This window comes from Saimiri boliviensis, chromosome 5 (genome assembly GCF_048565385.1).
Source record: "Saimiri boliviensis isolate mSaiBol1 chromosome 5, mSaiBol1.pri, whole genome shotgun sequence".
Classification (NCBI taxonomy): Eukaryota; Metazoa; Chordata; class Mammalia; order Primates; family Cebidae; genus Saimiri; species Saimiri boliviensis.
Window position 1 is genome coordinate 38,012,037 of NC_133453.1, and position 17,104 is coordinate 38,029,140.

Below are 17,104 nucleotides of genomic sequence, written 5' to 3' on the forward strand. Positions count from 1 at the left end.
AACTTTAATGAATTAACTGTACCCGTTCTTTTTGGCTAAAGAGAGGTAGAAACTCATCTTGAACTTACTTAACCTTAAAAGGAAATGTATTGGATTGTGAGATCCAAGGAAAGATTGAACAGCCACATCACAAGAAGGGTAATGCTGCATTTGGGCCTCAGGAACCAGTGGAATACAGGCTTGAATGTGGTCAGCACACCCTCTCCCTCTCTCGTCCCTCAAGTTGACTTTATTCTCTCTCACTTCAGATTGGCTTTCTTCAAAAGACATGGCAATAACCCTGGCCTTCAAAATTTCCCAGATTTTATGTCCTGTCCTAGAAAAAGACTAATTTCTTCTCTCTGGAACACAGGTTCTTTGAAAAGGTCCTGAATGAGGGAGAGACCGACTGGTATAGGCAAATAATATGAATCATATTATGTATGTCTTTTCCCTTCATATACATCTGTTTAGTTTTGCAGTGGCTCCTGGGATAAGATGCTAAAGGTCTGGTCTACAGGTAAGTTAAATATTTCTTTTACCTTGACTTATTTTGTTTCACAAATTTGAGTTCAGAGGCCAGGTATGGTGGCTCACACTCATAATCTCAGCACTTTGGGAAGCGAGGGTAGAAGGATCCTTTGAAACCACGAGTTCAAGAGCAGCCTGAGCCACATAGTGAGACCCTGTCTCTATTAAAAGTAGAAAATTAAAATTAGCCAGGTGTTGTGGTATGCATCTGTAGTACTAGCTACTTGGGAGACTTAGATAAGGGAATTATTTGAGCCTAGGAGTTTGAGGTTACAGTGAGTTATATCATGCCACTGCACTTTGGCTGGGGTGATAGAGTGAAAACCTGTCTCACCAAAAAAAAAAAAAAAAAAAAAAAAAAATCAACTTAGTGAAAGAGGACTTTTTAACCCATATTTTGCCATAAAAATAGACCAGTATGGCAACAAATTAGTATATTTCTTTGTGTTTCAAGATTTTTTTTTTGGCCAGGCGCGGTGGCTCAAGCCTGTAATCCCAGCACTTTGGGAGGCCGAGGCGGGTGGATCACAAGGTCAAGAGATCGAGACCAGCCTGGTCAACATGGTGAAACCCCGTCTCTACTAAAAATACAAAAAATTAGCTGGGCATGGTGGCGCGTGCCTGTAATCCCAGCTACTCAGGAGGCTGAGGCAGGAGAATTGCCTGAACCCAGGAGGCGGAGGTTGCGGTGAGCCGAGATCGCGCCATTGCACTCCAGCCTGGGTAACAAGAGTGAAACTCCGTCTCAAAAAAAAAAAAAAAAAAAAGATTTTTTTTTCCTGTCCCACCACCCCCTTGCTTATTGGATACAATTCAGTGTCACTGAATTGCTGCAGGTATCAAAAACATGTTTGGTGCAATAGGATATATAAACACCTTGATTTTCAAAGTTCTCTTATTCAGGAAACGTGGAAGTAAATAAAAATACTTTCCGAGTCATTTCAAGTCATTTAAGAATGACTTTTGAGTCATTTTCCTGTTCATTTCTTAGGCAAGCTGGTTTACTTAAAATTTTTACTTAAAAATTTTTTAAATGCAGTTTTACCAATATTCATCTTTTTACCCTGAAAACATAGATTAAAAATGACAAATTGAGGGAGGAGGAAGAAAGACTGTTAGAGGAAGAGAAGAAAAGAGGAAAAAACACATACCCATAGATACTTACATTTTAAGACCTAGTAGCTAGAACTATTTATTGCATAGGTAAACAGATCAGAATACCTGTGTTACTTCTTAGGTAACTGCTTAGGTACTTATACAGCATATACCCCAAATGCATTTTACGAAGACTTGAGGGGAATCAAGAAAAGCTTAACCAGTTTTGAATAATTATGTGTAAGATGGCGGGAAATATATAATCCATTTTAATAGATTTTACAAAAATGGTAAAAGCAAATAATTTGGGGGCAAAAAGCGGTTTAGTTTAGAAAATTCTTTTGTAGAATTCTTTATTTTTTGATAGGGCCAAGTAAATGAGGTAATGTATATGATTAGCTATTAACTTTAAGGGGTTTATAATCTAGTCAGAGAAATATTAATATTCATAAAAGCCACAAAACATTTTAATGTTTTACATATTTTATGTTACATATTTAATGTAACACATATTAATGGAACATATAATACACACATACATACATTACGTACACATAATGTTCACATACATTCCATATTTAATGTTACATATTTTATGTAGTTTTCAATCGGGGTTTGCTGCCTAACCAAGTGATGTATAACAAAGATTAAAAAAAGAAAAACAGAAACACTTGGTAAAAAAATGAAATTAAGAGAATAAACATGGCTGAAATGTATCTCCATTTATCACGTGTTTACTTTATCCTTTCCTCCTTCATAACATAAATGTAATCTGGTCATAACTCTCCTACAACTAACAGCAATTTTTCATAGCTATGTCAAAATGATAAATATTTATAATGATTTTTTTTTTAAAAGACGGAGTTTCACCATGTTGGTCAGGCTGGTCTTGAACTCCCAACCTAAGGTGATCCACCCACCTTGGCCTCCAAAGTGCTTGGATTACAGGGGTGAGCCACTGCACCTGGCCTATAATGATGATCTTAAAGATGGCAAGATTTCCAACTTGTTAGATTTTAGTTTTCTAATGTAGTTTATTTTTTATTTTTTCATTTTTAAAAATTGGTAATCTAGGTAAAATTTTATCTATAACTTTCTGTTAACCAAAATGATGAGGAATATTCATTCCCTAGTTGTGGTAACATGGAAAAACTGTGTATCTGGAAATGTAAAGAATTCTTTCAGACAGTTCATGATTAAGTTTTTAAAATGTCAAATCTAATTCCCTATTACACAGTCCCTACAGATGAAGAAGATGAAATGGAGGAGTCCACAAATCGACCAAGAAAGAAACAGAAAACAGAGCAGCTGGGACTAACAAGAGTAAGTATTTGTGATGTGGCTTACACCTGTGTTGACAAATATATGGTAATTTAATATGGTCTTTCTTGTTTATGTTTCCTTTGTCTTACCTTGCTGCTTTAACCATGATTAACCTTTTTTGCAGTAGGCCTGTAAATTTTTATTAGAAGCACTGTACTGTTGCTACATTTATTTGCATCTTTGAATGTAGTGGCATTGAGCGAGTCTTATGGTTGCTACGTTGATTAGTTATTGTTTGATCGCATACTGCATTCTGAACCTTTTAATTATTAAAGCTCACGGTAAAGTGAAGCATATGATTACCTGGTTGTTGAATAATATTATCTATTTCATGTACTATGTAATTTTTTTTTTTTTGAGGTGGAGTCTTGCTCTGTCAGCCAGGCTGGAGTACAGTGGCTCAATCTCAGCTCACTGTAACCTCCACCTCCTGAATTCGAGCAGTTCTCTTGCCTCAGCCTCCTGGGTAGCTGGGACTACAGGTGTGTGCCACCATGCCCAGCTAATTTTTGTATTTTTAGTAGAGACAGGGTTTCACTATGCTGTCCAGGCTGGTCTTGAACTCCTGACCTCATGATCCACCCCCTCCCAAAGTGCTGGGATTACAGGCGTGAGCCACTGTGCCCAGCCTGAATATCTAATTTTTATAAGTTATATCTTCTAAATCACTAGAAACCAAGAGGTTAATTTGGGATTTGATTCTGTCATTTAGCTATCAGATTCCATTAAGTCAGACTCAGAAAGTTTATCCAGAATTTTTCTTTTAAAAATACTTAATTGATAAAGATTGAATATATTTAAGGTGTACTGCATTAGATATATATAAACATTGTGTAATGATTACCACAATGAAATTAATTAACACATCCATCACCACTCATGCTATACATTAAGTCCCCAGAACTTGTTCATCTCTTATAACCAAAAGTTTATACCCTTAGACCTACTTTTCCCCATTTTTGCTCACTCCAGCTCCCAGCAACCCCTGTTCTCTGTGCTTCCATGAGTAACTTTTCATGCAGATTATTATTTATCCTGTTCCAAAGATATTTGTTATAATATGATCTGACCTGTGTTTATATACTTTTTGTGAAGGGCAGTATTCAGTCAGGTTTAGAAAAACATTTTTCCTTCATTTTCTAATAGCGATAATGAATGTGCAATAAATAAAGCCCACATTTGCACACTAATTCTTAGTCACCAATAAAATATCTTATAAAAATTGTTAAAAATGAAGAATAAAGTGGGATCATAAATTATTCATCAAATAGAATGTAGTAAACAATAGCACATACAGGTTCCAGCTGAAAGTAATGATTTATAACTTCTTAATACATTTAAACATAGACTGATGAATTGCAAGAGGAAAGTTATGGCACTTACTCAGCTTCTTTACTCTGGTAGGCTAAATTAAAGCTAGAAATGGAGGCCAAGTGTGGTGTCTCACGCCTATAATCCAAGCACTTTGGGAGGCCAAGGCGGGCAGATTGCTTGAGTTTAGGAGTGTGAGACCAGTCTGGGCAACATGGCGATATCCTGTTTCTACTAAAAAATTTTTAAGAAGTTAGCTGAATGTGGTGGCTCATGCCTGTCGTTCCAGCTACGCCCACCCTGAGAGGCAGAGATTGCAGTGAGCCAAGATTGTGCTACTGCACTCCAGCCTGAGCAAGAGAGCCAGACCCTGTCTCAAAAAATAAAGCTAGAAGTACCTTACCAATTGGATATTGTGCCAGTGGTAGTTTATATTCATGCATATCCCTGATCAAACTTTTAAAGAATCTGAGTAGGAAAAGATTTCCTGAGTTACAAAAATTTTTTACTAAGAAGGTAGCTCCTTTTTTCATTTCTTTTCTTTTTTTTTTTTTTTAAAGAGACATGGTCTTGCCCTGTTGCCCAGGCTGGAGTGCAGCGGCACAATCATAGCTCACTGTAATCTCAAACTCCTGGCCTCAGGTGATCCTGCCACCTCCACCTTCCCAAGTTCTAGGATTACAGGCTTGAACCAGCATGCCCTGCCATTTCTTCCTCCTTTTTAATTAAAGTTTGATATGTAGATTAAATGTACAGCTCAATTAATTTTTATAAATATGTATACTCAAGTAGGCCGTATACAGTGGCTCATGACTGTAATCCCAGCACTTGGGGAGGCCGAGGTGGGCGAATCACAAGGTCAAGAGATTGACACCATCCTGGCCAACATGGTTAAACCCCGTCTCTACTAAAAATATAAAAGTTAGTTGGGCATGGCGGCACACGCCTGTAATCCCAGCTACTTGGAAGGCTGAGGCAGGAGAATCGCTTAAACCTGGGAGGCAGAGGTTGTAGTGAGCCAAGATCGTGTCACTGCACTCCAGCCTGGTGACAGAGCAAGACTCAGCCCCCCCCCCCCCCAAAAAAAGGTATACTCAAGTAATTACTACCCAAATAAAAATATAGAGATTTAACAGTACCCTAGATGACTCCCTCTAGCCTGCCTCTCAACCACTAGCTCCCTAAAGGTAATCACTTTTGTCTTATGCCATCTTAGATTAATTTTACCTATTTTCAAAATTTTATATAACATCTGTAAGATAGGTCTTTTCATTAATATATAGCATTTCATTGCAGTATCAGTATGCTACAATTTATCCATTATTCCTTTTTTGAGATAGGGTCTCACTCTGTCACCTAGGCTGGAGTACAGAGAGCCTAATCACAGCTCTCTGCAGCCTCAACCTCCCCAGACTGAGGTGATCCTCCCACTTCAGCCTGATGAGTAGCTAGGACTATAGGCGCATGCCACCATGCCCAGCTAATTTTTCTTTTTTTCTTTTTTGTAGATAACTGGGTTTTGTCAGGTTGCCCAGGTTGGTCTTGAACTCCTGGGCTCAAGTGATTTTCTTGCATCAGCCTCCCAAAGTGCTGGGATTACAGACATGAGCCACCACATTCAGCCTATTCATTATTCTTTTGATGGAACTTTTTTTTTTCCTTTTGAGAGGAGTGGTGCAGTGGCATAATCATGGGTCACTGCAGCCTTGACCTCCAGGGCCCACACAGTCCTCACACCTCAGCCTCTCAAGTAACTGGGACTACAGGCACATGTCACCATGCCCTGACTAATTTTTTTTTTTAAGAGACAGGGTCTTGCTATCTTGGTCAGGCTGGTCCGGAAATCCTGGCCTCACCTCAGCCTTCCAAAGTGCTGGGATTACAGGCATGAGCCACCACGCCTGGCTGTTACTCCACATCTTTATCAGCACTTTATATGGTCAGTTATTAAAGTCATGATTGACTTTTATTAAGTATCTTTGATACTCAATTTTGAAGTGTTCATATTTTTAGCTAATTTTAAAGTTCTTATTAATCACTTTTTTATAGAGATGGTATCTTGCTTGGTTGCCCAAGTGGTTTCAAACTCCTAGGCTCAAGCAGTCCTCCCACCTCATAGCCCATTTTTTAAGAGTGTTTTCTCTCTTTTACTTACTGATTTTTTTTTTAACTTATTGATTTGTAAGAGTTCTTTCTGTATTCTGGATTCAAGTTACTTGCTGGATATATATATTTTCTCTCTCTCCGCTTTGCTGATACCTTTTATTTCCAGTTAGGTACTTTTGTAAGTTTGCTCCCGTAGTTCATTTATTTGAAAGAAGTAATAGTATATTGAGTTTCTCCTTTAGCTTTTTCCCCCCTTTCACTGGTTTTTCCTGAGAAATCATTCAGCTTTTTATAGGGTTTAAATTTATGCATTCATAAATTAGAAATTAAAGTCATGCCAGAAACCCTTGAGGAGCCAATTACAATGAAAATGTTGCTGCTGTTAGAAATAATAGAAATATTGGGGGCTCGTTTCCACTTTGACAGTTACAAGTAAAACTGTCAGCATTTGTATTTATGTTTTTGTGTGATCCTGTTTTCGTTTCTCCTGGGCAAATGCCAAGGTATGGCTTATTCATATGATAAGCTTACCTATTGTTTTTTCCATGTCATTTTATATTCTAGAGCCTCTTGCTTACTTCTATGTCACCTTTTCCTTTTGTTTTAGATCACATCAGAGATTGTTCTGTTCCTCACTCTATCAGTTTCCTTTACTTTCAGGAAAGTTTTAAAGCTGGAACAGACACCTCAGGGATCATTTGATCCAGGAGTTGGATCCCAACAGCCAATTTGGCTGTTACTTATTTTTGTACTACAGAGAGTTAAGGATAATTTTTACAATTATAAAGGGTTGTAAAAACAACCCCTCATAAAAACAACTGTGGGTTGAGTGCAGTGGCTCACACCTGTAATCCCAGCACTTTGGGAGGCTGAGGTGGCCAGATCACCTGAGGTCAGGAGTTTGAGAGCAGCCTGGCCAACATGGTGAAACAGTTTCTCTACTAAAAAATACAAAAATAAAAATTAACCAGGTGTGGTGGCACATGCCTGTGGTCCCAGCTACTTGGTAGACTGAGGCAAGAAAATCTCTTGAACCTGGGAGGCAGAGGTTTCAGTGAGAGGTTTCAGGCAGAGGTTTCAAGATTGCACCATTTCACCCCAGGCTGGGCAATAAAAGCGAAACTCTGTCTCACATACACACAAAGAAAACAAAACTTAAAAGAAAAAAAAAAAATCAAACTGTGGTATTATCCATACAACAGAATACTACTCAGCAACAAAAAATATACAACAGAAACTGTATGTGTTTTGCAAAAGTTGAAACCTTTACTTCTTGGTGAAAAATTTGCTGAAAAAATGTGCTTTCTGATCCTGTTATAATGCCTTAATATTACAGATGAGGTAGTATTTAAGCAAGTTAAATGTAGCAAAGTTATAAAAGTAGATTGACTGTCTCCTATTCCAGAATTCTTTTCCTCTCTTTTTGTTTTTCTAAGAGACCAACTCTCACTCTGTTGCCCAGGGTGGAATGCAGTGACATAATCTCATCTCACTGCAACCTCTGCCTCCCAGGCTCAAGCAATCCTCCCACCTCAGCCTCCCAGGTAGCTGGGACTACAGGCGTGTGCCACCATGCCAGGTCATTTCTGTATTTTTTTTTCCATAGACAGGGTTTTGGCATGTTTCCCAGGCTGGTCTTAAACTCCTAAGCTCAAGTGATCCACCCACCTCGGCCTCCCAAAGTGGTGGGATTACAGGTGTGAGTCACCGTGCCTGGCCTCCTCTCTTGTTTTTAGAGACAAGAGCTTTCTGTCATCCAGGCTGGAGTGCAGTGGCATGGTCATACCTCACTGTAGCCTCAAATTCCTGGGCTCAAGCGATCCTTCCACCTCAGCCTCCCAAGTAGCTATGACTATAGTCATGTGTCATCAAGCCCAGCTAATTTTTATTTTTAGTAGAGATGGGGTCTCACTATGTTGCCCAGGCTATTCTCAAATTCCTGGGCTCCAGTGATCCTCCCACTTCATCCTGCCAAAGCATTAAGACTACAGGTATGAGCCTTTTGTGCCTGGCTCTTTCCACTCTCTTTTAGATACTCCTTATATTTCAGATAGGTACTATACCTAATTACCTAGTTTGGGGCTTTTAGTTTAAAAAGATGTTACAGATTGTGGAGTATTAATAAATAAACTGTGTATATTGTTTAAAGATTAAATAATAGGACTTAAAGATGCTGAGGAATGATGTGGTAAGAATAACTTACTGAGATTAATTTACCTGGAGGAGTTATGTAGAAATTGGCAGCATATTTTGAGTGAAGGTGCTGAAATCTATATGTGTCTAATCACAAAGCTTTTTGTGTTAACTGTGAAGCAATTTCTTTGATAACCAGTCCCAAGGGAGGATTCTCACTGGACAGAGGATAGTAAAGGTCATTTTATGCCAGCCAGCAGGAATAGAAGTGTGAATACTTTCATCCACTGAATCCTGGGCTGCAATTTCACCAGTTGCCTGAATCTGGTGAGGAAGAGCCCACACACAACACATTACATGAAATAGGTTTATTACTTACAGATAGGCAGCAAGGATCAACAGAAGCCGAGGATCCATTGTGAGCCAATCCTCCAGGGCTCAAGAAAGCTGCCCGGGGAAAATGGAATGTTTACTGTTTGTGCCTTACTTGCAGCACAGCTGAGGGATCCCTGCCCTGGTTTTTATACCCTGGGATCACTCGACTCTCCGGGCAAAGTTTGAAGGACATCCTGTTTCTAGGATCTGGAACAGAGCCCCCAGGCTATGCTGGCCAGTTACTCCCCGTCTCAGGATATTATATTCCCAGAATATTATATAGTTATTTTGAGAACTACAGGCAAGAAGAAAAGAGGGGAGAAACTATACCTATCAGTCCAAGGCCATTTGGAAACCATCCAGCACTAACTTTTAATATAACATTTCTTAGCTGGGTGAGTTAATTTTGTGTTAATACTGATCAAAATGAAAAGTAGAAAAGATGAGGAGCAGCAGAATACAGTGGAATGACTACAAACGAGTAATATTTGTGTTCAAACGCAAGTCTGCCACTTATAAGCTCTATGACCTTGGGTAAGTTATCTTTATCAGCCTCATTGTCTTGTAAAATAAAAACAAATATCTATTCCATTGTAAAGAAAAAAGAAATAGGATATGAAAGATGGGCAGTTCAGCTCTGGCATATGGGCTTTGTAAGTAATAAGTACTACTATTGTTTCAATTACTCTGTAATGAAAACATTTTACCCTTTTGGGGTCCTTCCTTTCTAGACTCCCATAGTGACCCTCTCTGGCCACAAGGAAGCAGTTTCCTCAGTTCTGTGGTCAGATGCTGAAGAAATCTGCAGTGCATCTTGGGACCATACAATTAGAGTGTGGGATGTTGAGTCTGGCAGTCTTAAGTCAACTTTGGTAAGAAAAATTCAGTTATCTTTTAAGACATAAACTTCTAGAGATGGTTTTTAGTCTACCATGATTAATGTTCTTTCCTTTTCTTTTTCAGACAGGAAATAAAGTGTTTAATTGTATTTCCTATTCTCCAGTTTGTAAACGTTTAGCATCTGGAAGCACAGATAGGCATATCAGACTGTGGGATCCCCGAACTAAAGGTGGGTCATGTAAACCACTGGGGGAAAAATATGTGTGAATAGCCAGGTACGGTGGCTCAAGCCTGTAATCCAAGCACTTTGGGAGGCCGAGGCAGGTGGATCACGAGGTCAAGAGATCAAGACCATCCTGATCAACATGGTGAAACCCCATCTCTACTAAAAATACAAAAAATTAGCTGGGCATGGTGGCACGTGCCTGTAATCCCAGCTACTCAGGAGGCTGAGGCAGGAAAATTGCCTGAACCCAGGAGGCGGAGGTTGCGGTGAGCTGAGATTGTGCCATTGCACTCCAGCCTGGGTAACGAGCGAAACTCCATCTCAAAAAAAAAAAAAATGTGTGAATAACATCAATTTCTCATCTCACTGGAGATGTATAATTTCCAGCCGGGCATGGTGGCTCACACCTGTAATCCCAGCACTTTGAGAGGCTGAGGTGGGCAGATCACGAGGTCTGGAGATCAAGACGAGCCAGGCCAATATGGCAAAACCCTGTCTCTACTAAAAATACAAAAAAAATTAGCCAGGTGTGATGGCAGGCACCTGTAATCCCAGCTACTTGAGAGGCTGAGGCAGGAGAATCGCTTGAACTCGGGAGGTGGAGGTTGCAGTGAGCCGAGATCACACCATTGCACTCCACCACTTCAGCCTGAGTGTGCACTTTGGGAGGCCGACGTGGGTGGATCACGAGGTCAGGAGATGGAGCCCATCCTGGCCAACATGGTGAAACCCCATTTCTACTAAAAATACCAAAAATTAGCTGGGCATAGCGGTGCTTACTTGTAATCCCAGCTACTTGGGGGGCTGAGGCAGGAGAATTGCTTGAACCCGGGAGGCAGAGGTTGCATTGAGCCAAGATTGTACCACTGCACTCCAGCCTGGCGACAGAGCAAGACTCCATCTCCGTTAAAAAAATAAATTCTGCAAATATTTTTTGGGTTTGTTCTACTTTCTTCTCTTTTCTAAAATTCAATGCTTGTCTTTTTTGCTTTGTTTAGATGGTTCTTTGGTGTCACTGTCCCTAACTTCACACACTGGTTGGGTGACATCAGTAAAATGGTCTCCTACCCATGAACAGCAGCTGATTTCAGGATCTTTAGATAACATTGTTAAGCTGTGGGATACAAGAAGGTAAATTCTATTTATGATCTACAAAAGAAACATATCAATCACCTGTTATATAGAAAGAAAATGAATACTGAAATTATCTAAAACCAGAAGAGCAAAAAAAGCCTCATGGTTCTAACCTCATGTGACAAATACTGATATGGAAAAGAAAAGCCAGGATCAAAGAAATTTTCCATCAGGCACAGTAGCTCACACCTGTAATCCCAGCACTTTGGGAGGCTGAAGCAGACAGATCAACCAGGCAAGACTAGCCTGGCCAACACAGTGAAACTCTGTCTCTACTAAAATACAAAAATTAGCCTGGCATGGCGGTGCACGCCTGTAATACCAACTACATGGGAAGCTTGAACCTGGGAGGTGGAGGTTGCAGTGAGCCAAGATTGCGCCATTGCACTCCAGCCTGGTTGACAGGGCGAGACTTTGTCTCAGAAAGAAAAAGAAATTCATGTTAATATATTGGTTTTTTGATTATTGATAGCTAGACAAACAGTATATAAAGCCATAATTTGGGGCTTAAAAAAATGTAGTTAAGGAAGTGTGAAAATGGGCCTAATTATAAGTAAATTCTTATAATGAAATAACATCTTTTTGCTGAATATATTTGTTGTAATAAATACCTGTGATCTACCAATGATACAGGAAAAAGAGGATCAAATAAGCAGAATTTAAGATTAAGTGGTTATTGGGGCAAGGATGGTAAGCCCTCTAAAGTTTTCAGATAGATTTGAGTGATTATTTAAATATCTGTTTTAACACTATGAATGCATATAATATGTTAATATTTTCATCTTTTAGTTGTAAGGCTCCTCTCTATGATCTGGCTGCTCATGAAGACAAGGTTCTGAGTGTAGACTGGACAGACACAGGGGTAAGAATTTATTAGTTATTTGATGAAGAAGAAAATGTATTAGAATAAATTTGGTGTTTATGTTTATAAAATTATTAGTTTCAGTGTATTTGATATTTATAATTCTATATTGTTTCCCTTAATGTTATTTTTTAAATCTCACATGTCATTCAAAGAAGAAACAAATTTGTCCTTTAATAGGCCAGGCATGGTGGCTTATGCCTGTAATCCCAGCACTTTGGGAGTCAAGGTAGGAGGATTCTTTGAGCCCAGGAGTTTGAAACCAACCTAGGCAACATGGTGAGATGCTATCTCTACAAAAAAATTTTAAAATTAGCTATGCATGGTGGTGTCACCTATAGTCCAGCTACTTGAGCCTGAAGCAAGAGGATCACTTGTGCCTAGGAGGTCAAGGCTGCAGTGAGCTGTGATCGTGCCTCTGCACTCTAGCCTGGGTGACAGAGTAATACCCTATCTCAAAATAATAATAATACTAGGAATAGTAAATTTGAAATTGGAACATTTTTTTTCCTTCTGAGTATAGTGGGTTTTGTTATTGTTGTTTTGTTTTTTGTTTTGTCATTGTTGTTTTAAGAAACAACGTCCTCTGTTGCCCAGGCTAGAATGCCAGTGGTGCAATCATGACTCACTGCAGCCTTGAATTCCTGGGCTCAAGCAATCCTCCCACCCCCATGTATATCTTCTTATTTATTTATTTTTAGAGATTGAGGCTTTAACTCCTGGGCTTAGGTGATCCTCTTGCCCCAGCCTTCTGAGTAGCTGGTACTACAGGCAGGTGCTACCACATCTGGCAAATTTTTTAATTGTTTGTAGAGACGTGGTCTCACTATGTTGTCCAGGCTAGTCTTGAACTCCTGGCCTCAGGTACTCTTCCCACCTCAGCCTCCTGGAGTGTTAGAAATACAGGCATGAGCCACTGTGCCCAGCCCCCATGAGTATCTTCAAGAAGCATTTTATATCCATAAACTCACTACTTAAGACTAATTGGATCAAAGTATACCAGTTGGAAAAATCTTATGTAAGTCTGCATTATAAAATGTGTTTAAAGAATTACGATTTATTTATTTTTATGTGTATACATAAGCTCTTACTGCCTAAGAATTCTTTCCAAATATAAGTCCTACAGCTACTTGAATAATTTGTAATATGCAATTAATGTCCTGTGTTTTATTAATTTTCTTTAACTGGTAAAACTGTGTCCCTTTCAAACTTATATGTGTCTTGGCAGATGCTTTATAGAAAGTGCAGCAGCATATTGTGTCTCAACCAAATGTAAATAATTGCTTGTAATGTTTTAATATACTGTATTGTAGTATAGTAGTGAAACAATGTTGGTCCCTTTACTAACTCTCAGTGCAGGTTAACTGCTCACCCATAATTCCTTTTGTAATGAAAATCAGTAGTATTTAATTAGGTTTAGCTATGATATGAAGTAATTGTATTTACTTATGTTTTCATGTCTTTTTCTCTTCTTTTACACAGCTACTTCTGAGTGGAGGAGCAGACAATAAATTGTATTCCTACAGATATTCACCTACCACTTCCCATGTGGGGGCATGAAAGTGAACAATAATTTGATTATAGAGATTATTTCTGTAAATGAAATTGGTAGAGAATCTTGAAATGCATTGATGCAGATGCAGAAAGTAGCCTTTTGTAGTTCATATAATGTTTTCACCCTTCATGATAGCTAACATTACTATCTTCTTATTTTGTATTTATAATACAATAGGTTGTGTTTATAAAATGTAAACAGTGGCATGCATTCTCTGTACAAACCTGAAATTAAACTGAGTGTTATATTTCTCTTTAAAGGTATTGGTTTCAATTAAGATCTGCTTTTTTTTTTCTTTTTTTTTTTTTTTTGAGATGGTGTCTTGCTCTGTCACCCAGGCTGGAGTGCAGAGGTATGATCTTGGCTCACTACAACCTCCGCTTCCTAGGTTCAATCAATTCTCCCATCTCAGCCTCCTGAGTAGTATTTTAGTAGAGAGGGGGTTTTTCCATATTGGCCAGGCTGATCTCAGACTCCTGACCTCAGGTGATTCACCTACCTCATCCTCCCAAAATGCCAATATTACAGGCGTGAGCTACTGCACCTGGCCAAATTAAGATTTGTTTTTGAAGTGCTATAAAAGGATATGTTGGAAATCCAGCAATTACTTGTCTAGATGTAGGCCAGGCACGTTGGCTCACACATGTAATCCCAGCACACTGGGAGGACAAGGTGGGCAGATCACCTGAGGTCAGGAGTTTGAAACCACCCTGGCCAACATGGCGAAACCTAGACTTTACTAAAAATACAAAAATTAGCTGAGCATGGTTCTGGGGCACCTGTAATTCCAGCTACTTGGGAGGTTGACACAGGAGAATTGTTTGAACCCGGGAGGCAGAGGTTGCAGTGAGCCAAGATCGCACTACTGCACTCCTGCCTGGGAGACAAGGGTGAGACTCCGTCTCAAAAACAACAAAACAATGTCGATTCTGCTGGGTGTGGTGACTCACACCTGTAATCCTAGCATGTTCGGTGGCCGAGGCAGGTGGATCATCTGAGGTCAGGGTTCGAGACCAGCCTGGCCAACATGGTGAAACTTTGTCTCTACTAAAAAAAAAAAAAATTAGCTGGGTGTGGTGACACACACCTGTGGTCCCAGCTACTTGGGAGGCTGAGACAGGAGAATCACTTGAACCTGGGAAGCAGAAGTTGCAGTCAGCTGAGATGGCACCACTGAACTTCAGCCTGGGCAGCAGAGTGAGACTCCCATCTCAAAAAAAAAAAAAAAAAAAAAAATGCAGATTGCTGATTTTTAAGGAATTTATCAAGATATTTTAAGGGAGGAACTTGAAATATATGTGAGATCCTTTAGAAATTGCATACAGTTTTCATTGTAACCTCCTAACCTATCCTCATATGTAGAATAAGAATAAATTCTTCAGACAAAACGTTTCATCAGTGTCAGATAAAGATCCTACAGATTTTGTATTAGCATTTGTCTTTATGCATGTGTTATATAAAAATATTTAAAGTAAATATATTTTTAAAATGTTACTTCCATCATTAATGGATTGATATTCCCTAAGTAAAACATTCACAACATTTTAGTAATATTTGGAAAATATGTTTGGTCTCATTATTAGACGGTATTACATCTCAAATGATGTTCCTATTGCAGAAGTCTGGGAAACAGTATCTATACTTATTGAACCAGTTAGGAGTTTAGTTCTCATATGTAGAAAACCAGAGGCAGTCCAGGGCTGGTGTAGTTTTTGTTCCACATTCCTTAGGATTCTAGCCTCCCTCCACCCCTGGGATATGGTCCTCATTTTTATATAGACGAAGAGTCAGAGCTCCAGTTATCATTTCTTACAATATATTTTAATGTCAAAAAAGTGAATAAAGGTGGCTAGAAAATTCATGCACAGAATTCCTTGTTTTTCTCATTTTATGCTAATTGGTGTAAATTTTATTGTATTTGTAGTCTCTGGAAATCTAACTTTGAGAGGACAAAGATGAATTGTTAGTCCTGTTTTGCATGGTCTTTGAATGATCCTTAAGGACGGTTATTTAAAATGTCTTTCTTAACTCACCAAACCTGGACTGAGCAAATGTAGTCTGTATAAACTAGGAGGTTAAAGTAAAGGTAAAGAAACCTATATATTCAATGCAGTAGACAGAGAAGAAAATGGCATCCAGAACTGGTCCTCACCTAATCCCAATACTGGTTCTACAGCAGAATGCATTCATAGTTCAGGCGTTCTCCCTTGGGGCATATTTAATGTAAGTGACCAACTCTGTTGGACAAGGATTGTCTCTGATCAATCCCTGCAAAAGTCCTTTGCTTAGTTAACTCAAGTGGTTAGATCTTACTCACTGAACAGAAAGAATATGAGAGGTCAATACAAGCCTAGAAAATTCAGTCCTCTTCTAACATATTGTTCCCCGCTTTTCTCAAAAGCCAAGAAACTACATTTCAGTGGTCCCCTTTCCTCCACCAGAACACCAGAGATGCCTGCTTTACATAGACTTACTTGTTCCTAAGAATCACTTCGATGGGCAGATGGGTGGTGCTGCTTTCCCAGAGTTGGGAAAAGCGAGGAACCTGATAATACAGTCCTCAGAACCTGCTGACCAGTACTAGCTAATGCTGTCCTGTCATTGTAGTGCAGTTCTTTTTTTTTTTTTTTTTTTTTTTTTGAGACAGAGTTTCGCTCTTGTTACCCAGGCTGGAGTGCAATGGCGCAATCTCGGCTCACCACAACCTCCGCCTCCTGGGTTCAAGCAATTCCCCTGCCTCAGCCTCCCAAGTAGCTGGGACTACAGGCGTGCACCACCATGCCCGGCTAATTTTTGTATTTTAGTAGAGATGGGGTTTCACCATGTTGACCAGGATGCTCTCGATCTCTTGACCTCGTGATCCACCTGCCTCGGCCTCCCAAAGTGCTGGGATTACAGTCTTGAGCACCCGGCCTTTAATTTATTTTTATTTATTTTTAAGGTGGGGTTTCACCATGCTGGCCAGGATGGTCTCCATCTCCTGACCTTGGGATCTGGCCCACCTTGGCCTCCCAAAGTGTTGGGATTAAAGGCGTGAGCCACTGCTGCGGACCAGTAGTGCAGTTCTTTAAAATGTTGATGCTTGCTCTTTTGTCAAATAAAGGTTGTATTTTTGGTTGCTTGTTTTTTTGTAGAGACAGGGTCTCACTGTGTCACCCATATTGGAGTGCAATGGTGCAAACTTGCAACCTCCACCTTCTGGGCTCAGGCCATCCTCCCATCTCAGCCTTTGAAAGGCTGGGACCATACCTGGCCAATTTTTTTCATAGAGACAGGGTTTTATCATGTTGCCTATGTTGGTCTCGAACTCCTGGGCTCAAGTGATTCGCCTGCCTGGACCTCCCAAAGTGCTGAGATTACAGGCATGAGCCACCAAACCCAGTCCACATAAAGTTTTAAGAAATTCCTTGGCCGGGCATTGTGGCTTATGCCTTTGTAGAAAACCATAGCTTTTCTGTGAGATCGGTCTTTTCTTTTCCTTTCCTTTGAATTTAACCATTTTGGAACTCTTGGCAACAATGCATAATATTATATCAGAATGCTTCCTAGTATAATGTTGGAGAAAGAACAAACAAAAGTTTAAATTGATATAAAATGCACATAATTGTATAATTGAACAAACAACCCTGAAAAA

The 17,104-nt window shown here is 39.5% G+C and overlaps 1 protein-coding gene across 1 annotated transcript in view; it reads left to right on the forward strand.

Annotated features, from left to right (window-relative positions):
- The window catches only part of WDR12 (WD repeat domain 12), a 32,879-nt gene extending 17,548 nt beyond the window's left edge, over nt 1-15,331 (forward strand). Inside the window, exons 7-13 of the mRNA XM_003925637.4 lie at nt 454-499; nt 2,843-2,928; nt 9,585-9,725; nt 9,817-9,922; nt 10,918-11,050; nt 11,843-11,915; nt 13,398-15,331. Coding sequence (XP_003925686.1) covers nt 454-499; nt 2,843-2,928; nt 9,585-9,725; nt 9,817-9,922; nt 10,918-11,050; nt 11,843-11,915; nt 13,398-13,475 — 663 coding nt within the window. The 3' untranslated portion in view covers nt 13,476-15,331. The remainder of the gene's footprint in view (nt 1-453; nt 500-2,842; nt 2,929-9,584; nt 9,726-9,816; nt 9,923-10,917; nt 11,051-11,842; nt 11,916-13,397) is intronic.
- Nucleotides 15,332-17,104: the final 1,773 nt, after the last annotated feature.